The sequence below is a fragment of the Malaclemys terrapin genome, chromosome 10 (assembly GCF_027887155.1).
Source record: "Malaclemys terrapin pileata isolate rMalTer1 chromosome 10, rMalTer1.hap1, whole genome shotgun sequence".
Classification (NCBI taxonomy): domain Eukaryota; kingdom Metazoa; phylum Chordata; order Testudines; family Emydidae; genus Malaclemys; species Malaclemys terrapin.
The window spans coordinates 22742357-22753727 of NC_071514.1; the positions used below are offsets into that span (position 1 = coordinate 22742357).

The 11371-nt window shown below is 38.5% G+C and overlaps 1 protein-coding gene across 2 annotated transcripts in view; it reads left to right on the plus strand.

The window, feature by feature from the left end:
- The window catches only part of LOC128843866 (tropomodulin-3-like), a 48382-nt gene extending 37342 nt beyond the window's left edge, over nucleotides 1-11040 (plus strand). Inside the window, exons 8-11 of one of the 2 annotated variants that reach the window (XM_054040954.1) lie at nucleotides 1756-1899; nucleotides 4583-4727; nucleotides 6013-6082; nucleotides 7670-11040. In XM_054040954.1, the coding sequence (XP_053896929.1) occupies nucleotides 1756-1899; nucleotides 4583-4727; nucleotides 6013-6068 (345 nt within the window). In that variant the 3' untranslated portion in view covers nucleotides 6069-6082; nucleotides 7670-11040. The remainder of the gene's footprint in view (nucleotides 1-1755; nucleotides 1900-4582; nucleotides 4728-6012; nucleotides 6083-7669) is intronic. The other variant, XM_054040955.1, reaches the window with a different exon arrangement.
- Nucleotides 11041-11371: the final 331 nt, after the last annotated feature.

Here is an 11371-nt window from a genome sequence, read left to right on the forward strand (position 1 = left end):
AGTAAAAGATACTGCCTCACCCACCTTCTCTCTCTGAAATCCTGGGACTGACACGGCTACAGCAACACTGCGTTAAAACTACTAGGTGAATGGAAGTGGTTCTTCAACTCTTTCATTCTAGACCGCTTTGTGAGAGAGCCTCATGCGGACCTTCTCCCCTCCCAACAACCAGACCACCACTGCTTAGTTGTCAGTTTCATTCCCTGGACCTGTGGTGTATGCAGGCCTCAGTTTGAAGAGCCATTGTGTTAAGATGTCACAGTTCAGGGCAGCTACACCTGTATTCCTCCTCTTTGGTCCAGCAAAAGGCTCCACTCTAGGCTTCAGGCTCCCCTGGCTGTCCTCTCTCTTGAGAGGAGACACACATTGTACTCCTTTTTAACCGGAGTATTTCCAAGCTGCGTATACATCTGACTATACTGGGATAGCCCAGCAAGAGACTCTGGCTAAGCAAGCCTGCTTACTTTCTCTTCAGGGACTAATAACAGTAATTTCCCACAGTTAGAAGGTACCATACAGCACTTCCAGTGCAAGCCTATTTTATCCTTAAGATAAAAGCACTACAGAGAAAACGTATAAATAACGTATAACAAATAAAGAATCTACACGCATGCTAATAAGCTTACCAAGATCACCCCTTCCAACACGGACTATTGCAGGAGCAGTCCTTCAGAACCTCACCCAAGTGGTTTCCTTGTGGTTTCAACATTCATCACAGCTTCAACTCAGAACAAGCACACAGTCTTATGGGGCCTCAGTAGGACCAGTCCTTCCAACTCTTCACTAAGGATTTGGGACCCCCATGGGCCAGCAGTCCTGTCCATTTGCTGGATCAGGAAGAAGGCCTGTCCATGCTACTTGTCCAAAAAAACATTTATTTTCTGTCTGGTCCCTGGAGAATCCAGTTTGAACTAGTATATGCCTACTTCTGGGGGGAGGTGGCTTCCAAGGGCTGATAACTGGAGGAATTACATTAGCATCCCCCTCTTCCTAGAGGACTTGCATACAATTCCACAATAACACATACACAACTGCATTTTTAATACAATGTACCCTTAAGGTCCTAATTCACTACGGTTTAACTTAATGTAATAAAATGTTTTGACCCTATTGAAATTCTGTTTCAATTTTTTCTACTTGAAATGTTGTCAAAATAAATGCATTCCCGGGGAAAGTTTAATTTTGACAAAATGGCATTTTCTAGCCAGTTCTAATTACATGTATTTTATTGGGTATTGGTGACTAAAAGCAGGTCTCTTGTATTTTATATGATCAAATGGGCAGAGATTATTAGTATTTTGGAAATCAAATCTCCTGGCTCTACATCACTCAAATCTAATTCACCTGCTAGCAAACAAGAAGTCAGTTATTTTTTAATTTTTAGCATTTTGTGCTGTGAAGGGTTTTCTGCAAAGGCTTATAATGTGGATTTGGGCCAATGTGCTAATTAGAGACAATTTATATTCTGTGAAGGTTTTTAGTTTGCAACAAGTGTAAGATGCCGGCTCTTTCCTGATTGTGTACTATACAAATGAACTTGTTTGCATTGGAAAAGGGTGATTAAAGATTCTCTCCCCAGTCTCAAATGAACGATAAAAGGCTGTGAAATTACATTAAGAACCTATAAAGTGTTGCTGATTTTGGGCCACGTCCACAGATGGTGTAAATTGGTATAGCTCCAGCTGGTCCTGTATGTTACGTTTACTGTAGTACAATTTGCTATTTAGTTTTCATTACTTTTTCCTGCTTTTCAAGGCTTTTGCAGATATGCTGAGAGTGAACAAAAAATTGAAAAGTCTAAATATAGAATCAAATTTCATCACTGGGGTTGGCATTATGGCACTGATTGATGCATTAAAAGAGAATGAAACCCTGGCAGAGATCAGAATCGATAACCAGGTAAGTGAAGCTATAATAGGATTATAGCTGAATTACTTGTGCTTTCACTCTATTTACTTTAACTGACCCACCTTGGAGAAAACAGTTGCTGATTCATGACATTTTCAAAAATATTTATTTTAATTAAAAACAAAACAGTTTTGTACCTATGTACATGTTAGTCTCTTCCTATGCTTTCCTCTACCGGACACTTCTATCCATCGAAGAAGGCAGACTAAATACCTCTTGGGAAACAACGGGCTGCTTGTTTCATCACTTTATTCATTAATTTTTATCATTCAAATTGTTTCCCGAGCAAGCAGTGGGGATATTGAAAATGAAGAATTAGGATTTAAAATATAGCAGGAAGAGATGAACCCATGAAAAATAAATGTTCTATTTCTATGGTGATTAAGGATGGGGGAAGAGAAAAATAGTATGTATACATTAATTTATGTACAATATTTTAAAAACCTTAACTGTCTGGTGGAGATCACAGCCGGCTAGGTGGAAATCCTCCTGACCACCCAAAATAAAAAGATTAAAGGGGAGGGGGGGGAAAATCAGCAATATTTAAAGTAGCTGAGAGATACCTTTAAAACACAGGATGAAATGGAAGAAGGCTGGGCTGGACAGGCATTATCATGTCACACAGCTTCCCTCTCTACCTTCAAGTGGGGTGGGTCAGGATACTTTAGAGAGCCATCCCACTGCACAGGATGTAGAGGGCACGGGTCAAAGCCTGTTTTTAACATGTGTTAGCTCAGCTGGTCAGGGTTAACACTAGGGGGAGGGGAGAGGAAATCTATGGTTCACTCTGACCAGCTAAGACATGTTAAAATACAACATGCCACGTCTATCCTAGGGTTTTTAAATGTTTGCTAACGTGTTTTAAAACCAGACCTCCTTATCCTCGTCTAGAGAGATCCTCAGATGTCAGAGCAAGAGATGGGGCTTATTCCCGTTCTGAGGGAGAATTCCCAAGGGACTCTTAAGCCTCTCCAAAACGGGTTACCCGAGGAGGTTCTAGAATCCCTGTCATTTGAGGTTTTTTAAGAACAGGTTAGACAAGCTCCTGTCAGGGATGGTCTGTGTATGGCAGGGGCATTGGACTAGTTGACCTGTTGAGGTCCCTTCCAGCCCTACATTTCTATGATTTCTATATAGTTTTATAGTTTTATTCATTTAAGTAGGGTTACCATATTTTGAGCCTCAAAAGGAGGACCCTCCACGGGGCCCCGGCCCCGCCCCAACTCCGCCCCTTCCCCAAAGTCCCCGCCCCAACTCTGCCCCGTCCCCTGCTTCCCGCGAATATTTGATTCGCGGGAAGCCTGAAGCAGGTAAGGGAGGTGTGGGGGGAGGAGGCGCGGCCCAGTCTGGCCCCCCCAGCGTCTCCAGCCTGGGTTGGCCCGCCCAGCACTGCCGGTCCCCGGCCGAGCACCCCCGGCCCACCCAGCACTGCAGGCCGCCGGCCCCCGAGCCCCCCGGCCCGGCGCCGGCGGCCCGCATGTCCTGATTTTCCCGGACATGTCCGACTTTTTGGGATTTCCCCCCGGACGGGGATTTGGAGCCCAAAAAGCCGGACATGTCCGGGAAAATCCGGACGTATGGTAACCCTAATTTAAGAATAGACTTCCCTTTTGGGTAACTGCTGGGCTTGACATCTCAAGTGAGGAGCATGGAAAATTTAGGTTAACTGCCCTGTAGATTCCATTGCTTGGAATAAAAAGAACGAAATATTCTTAAATATTCAGTTTAAGATGCTGCTGATGTACTTTAAAATGAGTAAACTAGCTTGTTTAACTAATAAGCAATATAAAGACTTTAACTGTAGAGTATATTCTGCAGTTTGTGTGAAAAGAGTTTTAGCCCACAGTGGTCCATGTACCTAGGCACTCTTGTAATTGAAACATGTTACTACAACAGAAAAACATAATTTGATATGTGCGGCATCTTAATGGAAGTATTCAGTCTTTTTTGCTACTTAAAATTTTGTTGACGTACTTTCTTGCCAGATTCACTTAGTGTTCTAACTAAACACTGAGAGATTCTGGTTATTTCACAGAATTTGTTAAACAACTGATTCCTCTTACTCTGTGGTGGCAGAGGGGGAAAACTTGCTTTTAATGGGTGAGTCTACATAAACCCCTTTAACTGAACTCTCATGCTAGGTTGAGTAATTTTTTTTCTGCTCGATTTTTACCTTTATAATGTTAGTCTAGCAGGTCCAGAAATGTCTCTCTAGCTACTAGAATCTTACTAGACGCTACAGACTTGAAAGCCCAAGAATGCTACCCAGTTTGCAGTGCTCCAGGATGCACAGTACCTTTTAGGAAACCCAAGAGTGTGGAGAAACTTGCAAGAGTGGCATCGTTAGGGCCAGCAGATAGGCCTCAGACAATAAAATATAGAGGGAGCCAACAATTGGAAGGAGAAGAAAGGCGTATAACTAACTGAGGGGTATGAGGATGGGGAGCTTCATAAGTTTGATTTAAAATTCAAATAGGTATCCACTTGAAATTGGTGCCAAGTTAATTTGGTGATTGGTACTTAAAATAGAGAGAGGCCAGTAGTCTGAACTTGTCATGTCTTTCAAATCCGTAGATGTGAAGAGGACTACTTGTCACCTAAGTATACTAAAAATATTCTAGGTTTTTGTAGGAAATGAATATGAATATATTGAAGTTGTAATGTTTATTAACAGAGGCAGCAGTTGGGAACACCTGTAGAAATGGAAATTGCAAAAATGCTTGAGGAGAACACAAATATCCTTAAATTTGGATACCATTTCACACAACAGGGACCGCGAACCAGGGCAGCTGCAGCTATCACAAAAAATAATGATTTGGGTAAGACCTCTCTGGTAGACTGTTGAATGAACTAATGGCACAGATAGTGTTTTTTCTTTGTGTTTTAATTATGACATGCCCCTGATACACACATAACTCTATTCCAGTTTTCTCCTTTACTTTGAGTCCTACTCTCCTACTTTTTTTCCTCTCTTAATTTCCCCCTTTTATTCAGTTTTCACAGGCTCCCAGACTAGTGTCCAGAATTATTCAGTATTCTCTAAAACTAGAAAAAATAAGAATTCCAGACAAGACATATGCAGAACATGCCTTATAGTTTCATATACATTTGGGTTTGCCCTGGATAAGATTCAGTATTTCTTTAAAGGATACATTGAAATTACTAATTTTAAAAAAAATCAACTTTCCTTGTCTCTTCTGGAAGGTGTTAGCACCTGGATTCCAAAAGGATGAAGAGTACTTCTAATGGTGGCTTTGTTATGACATGCAAAATAGGAGAAATGAACAAGAACCCTGTTACTTGATCATCCAAACCCTTTGACTTGGGATAGTGGATAGTTGCCTAATTTCAAGTAAAGGGCATATCCCCTATCTTGCAGCTACTGTGAACTGGGAGGCCAGTGGAGAGACTAAATTAATCCCTGTTGCCAGGGTGCCAGGACTCATCACCACAGATGTGGCCAATTGAATTGAGGCAGCATAGTTATGAACATAATATAAGAACTCAGGTAATGCATTATATAGACCTACACTAAAGCCTCCAGCTAAATAACAATAACTAAATTCCCCACATTAAATAGAATTACCTTTTTTACTTTTTCCCCCTTACTAAGTGGTTCCTCTTTCTGGTTACGCACCCACACACCCCATGGTTCAGGAGGGGTATCTCTTCAGGACAGGAAGTGGGGCAGGTGCTTGCCAGAATAGTTTCCAAGGGTTCAAAGAAGCTTAGATGGGGGACCTGTTGAGAGCAGAGGCCTGATGTTTGAGAGGCTGGTGATAGGGTCCAGGGGCTCCCATTGAGGAAAGCTGTCTGTGGGGAAGATGAGCAGCTGTGAAAGGCCAGGGAGAGAGGAAGAGGAGGAAAGATATCATTTGAAGGGAGCATGAGGGCACCTGACTTACTATATAGCTACCTCTGAAATGGCCTACATTTGAGAACAATTGATTTGATCTTTTCTCTTGTATCATCATATTTCAAGTGCTTCTCTGCTAGTTGTGAACTTTCCTGTTTTTCACCAGTTCTGATTTTAGCATTTAATTGCTGAAAATCTGTTTCTATGTTTTCTATTGATATCTTGCCTTTTTTTTCTTGCTTTCTTAGTCTGGAGTATACGAGTAAAATTTTCTGCAAAAGCCTTTTCATCTCTCCAGCCCTGAAGCTACAGAGACAGGTTATTGTGAATACCCAGTTGGGTATTGAGCACTGAAACTGAAATGTTTAGTCTCACATCACTGTCTTTGTACGTTTCTTCTGACAAATTGTCTACATCTTTCTCTCATGCTGCCCTGCACCCCTGTTCTTGTTTGCCTGAGACCCTGTGCCAATTTATTTCTAACTGCATGATTGGACTACAGTGAAAAGGCCCAGCAGTATGAACCACTTCATCTACTTTTGCGATCAAACTAAAAAAATGGAGATGAGTGTAAGAGAGAGCCTAAGAATGCAACAGTTTAAATATTTATAGGTTCCTTTTTAAATGAGTAGTACATTTTAGACATTAATGGTAGGTCTCTGTAAGTACTAAAACTTGTAAACTCCATATTCGAGCATCAGTGGAGTATCTTTTCTAGCAATGAAAAATGATTATCCCACTCTGATTTTACAGTATAGCATTAAAAGTTTTCAGTTCATTTGAACCAAAGCTGAAGACAGACAACTTGGTTTATATAAAAATGTAACAGGTACATTTATATTTTTTATTAATATATCATGTGATTAAGTATTTAAACCACTGTTAATATATGGTTGATTTTCTGCAAATATACAGTAACTTCTAATTTAAAAAAATAATGTGGAAACATCCTGTCTAACCTGAGGCTTTTAAAACTCTTAATCCACTTTCAAATCCACTATATCTACTCAAAAAAAGAAGTTAATTTGATCAGGAAAGAGAAAATGCAAGACAACCTGATTATTTCACTTATACGCTATGTAGAAAATCAGGGTTTTACTTCAAACATTAAGCGTACTCCAATCATTCAGTCAATACTGCATATTCTTTAACTGTAAATAGCATGTGAGTTTTAGTAACTTTATTCACCAATCTTTTGTTCGTCCCTTGTGTAATTTATTGTTTTAAGAGATCTGAAAATTTATTCACTCTGATAATGGACTGAAGATTATCAGATTACTGAACACGTGTTAATATTGTAAAGTTTTTTTTACCAAGTCTTAGAGTGTTCTGAAGCTTTTGTATATTCCTAATTAGAGCTATAATTAAGCACGGTGCTAGAGAATGGTACATATGAAGTCAAGAATAACTGTTAAATCTGCTCACCAAATTTCAAGTGATATGACATTATTATACTCTAATTCTTACCATATAAATCTTAAATTGTTCATGACTATCGAAATAAGGTACTCAGAGTTGCTAATAAGCAAATTTTAAATGATGAATAGTGCTAAATGTTAATTAACTGTTTGGAATGAAATTTTTCATAGCTGAAAGAATTGTGGTTTAAAAGGTTAACTACACCACCTCTACCCCAATATAACGTGACCCGATATAACACGAATCCGGATATAACATGGTAAAGCAGTGCTCCGGGGGGGGGCGGGGCTGTGCACTCCGGCAGATCAAAGCAAGTTCAATATAATGTGGTTTCACCTATAACGTGATAAGATTTTTTGGCTCCCGAGGACAGCGTTATATCGAGGTAGAGGTGTACTAATTGTCTTGTTAGCTGTTGAGATATTGTGGAGATCCTTAGTTATTACAGATTTTATAATTGTGTTTTCTCTTTTCTTATGGACACAGTTCGCAAGAGAAGGGTTGAAGGAGACAACCAGTAAACCTTGCTGCTGCTAGAATTGCATTGTGTGGAGATTTCAAAGGTCCTCAAGGCGCATCTGCTCATCATGGGTGTTGGCAATCTCAGATTTCATTTACTTGGGTAGAAGGGAAAAGACTGGAAACCCCATTCCTTTTTAGTAAAGTTATATTTAGATCTGTGTGGAATGCATCACATATTTCAATTTGAGACATAGTAACTGCACCAGACTTTGCAAGATCAGTTTTTTGAGAACGTTTTTGTATTCAAGACTTTAGCTATACTTTCCACTAAAATAATGTAAATTTTGAAATCAGTGGAGTAGTTGTCTGTGTTCAAAGGATGATACATGAAGGGATCAATGGGCAAACAATGGAGTATGTTTCTGATAGGAAATCTGGGGATGGATATTTAAATGGAGGGATTTGTATATTTTTGAGAACAATGTTTTGAGAAAAGGGATTCTTCACACAGAACAATTGGACTCTTATTTTGTAGCTATTACTTCAGCCTTCTTGTTCATATACACTGAACATAAATCTTTCACAGCTGTCACAGTTGCAGTTCTTCCTGTTTATCTTGATTGGCTAATATGCTTTCTTGATACTTTGATAAAGCTCAAAAGTCATCCCTTTTCTGATGGAAACGTGAATTGAATAAGGGCTGTTTCTGCCCTCCAGTACATTTGGAGGAGAACTAATTACAAGACGAGGATGGGTGTCTTGAAAAATCAACATCTGTACTTAACCAAAAAAGCCTCCGAAGTAGCTTACATTTCTGAATATTCTAAAAGACTGTACTTTGTTCTGATGTGGTTAAACTGGACATCTTTAGAGTGATTTAGTATGTTCATCAGCATTGTTTTAGATTATATTCTTGTATAAAAATGTATATCTAAATACCTTAAATGACATAGGAGTTTTCTAGCAGTAGTGAACATGCACTCTTTAAGAAATGCTTGTAGTGTGTATAGGAAAAGCAGTCTTGTGCAGCTCTGAAATCATATACGTAATCTTCTTTGGCAGGTTGCAACTGAGAAATTCTGTTAAACTAAAAAGAGCAGTCAACCATACTTTCTGTGAAATAGTGACCACTGTACTAGACGGATCTTTACCTTCCACTCTGACAAAGGGTCCTCTTGTTCCATCATCACAACATGTTATGCAGAAACTTAACAAATGTAGTGTCTAATCTGCATTGGGTAGTAGATTCATGCTGTTATTCCAAGCCATTTATTTTAAAGAAAAATATTTAGAGTTCTGTAGCTAGGAAAACAAATTAGCGAACAAAAGTCACTTCAGTTTCTGTACATAACAGCTGTGGACTCTTTTGTAATATTGCAAAACTTAGGTTTTATTTTCATTGTGCTATTTTTGTATTGCACTATACTTGATTGCACAGAGTTGACCATTAGATCATAACATAAGTAAAAGCATGTTCTAAGGAATTGGACAGTCTATTTACAGTGACTTATATAATTCAACTGACTTAACTGTCCAGTATCCATAAAATGAACATAAATATAGTAAGTTTTTTTTAAAAGCCATATATAGGTGATGTGGAGAAAAATGAGATTTTTGCATCATGCTGTACGTAAAGTTTTACAATGTATAAATTTTTCTTTAGAATAATCCCCTATTATTGTGCCCACTTCTGCGCTACCACAAATCATGTTTTAGGTCTTTAAAAAATCCAGACTTCAATCTTAAAATGAATTAAAATTTTATGGCAAGTACACAACAACTTTTAAACTATAGTACCTTCAATGAAGATATAAATAATTAGGTTTTACAAGGGTGGAAAGATGAATTATCATTTCAAAATTGGAAATGTTATGGTTAAATCTGAATAAACATCAGTGTGTTATGGCCTAAAAGACATGGATGTAACCATGTAAAAATGAAAGGAAGTTGGAATGAATTCTGTTGAAAAACCAAAGATTTCCTGCACTGCACATTTTTGAATGAACAGAAATATGATATTGTTGGTCATAAAAAAAGACTTCTTTTGCCTTTGGTTTACAATATTTAAATTTGTTACATAATTTAAGCAGACTTTGTTGTGAGAATGCTATCCTAAAGTTTAAGTTCTTATACATTTGCATGCAAATGTATATATTAAAAGCTAAGTGTCTTTTCAAGAGATGGTGCTATACCGGTGTGGCCAAAGCATGGTATACATGCATTAAGGTGTCTGAATCTATTTTACGGTGCCTAATGTTTAAAACACCAAGGAATCATTTTGTGTCAAATAAGCAGGTTGTAAAACCTTCTCTTCCTTCTGTTGTCAAAAGGTTGCATATTTATAAAATCTAAGTTTTGTCATGTCTGTTTGATCAGCCTCTAGGCAAATTAGCCAGTTACTTTATATTTGTAATTGAAGATAGAGGAGGGAAATGAAAGGCAATGAGGTGGGGGGGAGAATTGATAAGGAAAAGCATTTTTTCTTCTCTACGCTATTTGTTTGAATTATGTCTGGCTCATCAGTGGCATAAGTGGAAATCAGTGGTTGGTTGAAGATGTGTAGTGGTCAGGAATCCTGTCACAGTTGAAAGTAATGGCCATCTTTGTGCCAGATCCTTAATAGCATAGCCCCAGTGAAGTACATGTAGTAGCTCTGTTGTGGACGGCTGAGGCTAGACACATAGTGGCAACCTTAGCAGAGAAAACAGACAGATTGGACATGGAGAATTAACCATAGAGGCTTGTCCCTTAGGTTTGAGGCACATTTGGCCTGGCAATATGAAGACGCTTTAATAATTGCTGCCTGTGATTTACCTTGTGTGTGGATAAATGAAGGAATCCCGTCTCCAGAGCTGTCAAATACCATAATCAAACTCAGCAAGCAAAGCTGACTTTTTGATTTACTGGCTTCAAATATATCTTGGGTCTTGGGTATGATGAGGTCATATTTTATGGGTGGTATTACATTAGCAATAAATTACTATAAAAACCAGGCTGCTTTCCCAAAAGAGGTGGTGATTATGTGCTTTTTTTTTTTTTTTAGTCTGTAATTGATTCATGGTTAATTCACTTTTTTTTTTAAATATGCACTAAATCTGGAAAATCAAGTAACCACACATTCTGTTGATAGTTTTGGGTTCCATTCTTAATACACAGAATCATAGACTGAATATGTTTCCCAAACATTCTGTAAATTATCTACTTACAATTATATTCCAGAGAAATGTCATCATCATCTCCACAGCTTTTTGTATGAATAATGCTGTTTGTAAGCTATGAATTACAGAGTCTGTTAAGTTTAAGTTTCCGTTGAGGAAACATGAATTGAGTATCTTAGCATATCAGCACTGTATGCTGTCAAGCGGTATTACATTAAACATTCTGAAACCTCAAAATATTATTTGTTTGGTTTTTTTAACAGAATGCTAATTTAGCAGAAAGGTGAAGCTGGCGTATACTTCAGGCTCCTGCTTGTACCTTTTCCATTGGGAATGCTTGTGCCCAAACAGCTCTTCTGGGAGTCATTTGCTGTCATTTGCTATAATTTGATTTTCACATGGGAAAAATGTTAGCTTAGCATACGGCAGAAAATAACGAATAGTGGCAAACTGTTGTCAACCCAGTTCCATGCACGCAGCCATTTAAGCCTATGGACTAGATTTGTTTTAGCTTCTGCTGGGATAATGTAGACTGCAGGTTCCTGGCAACACAAAATCTGCAGCCTTG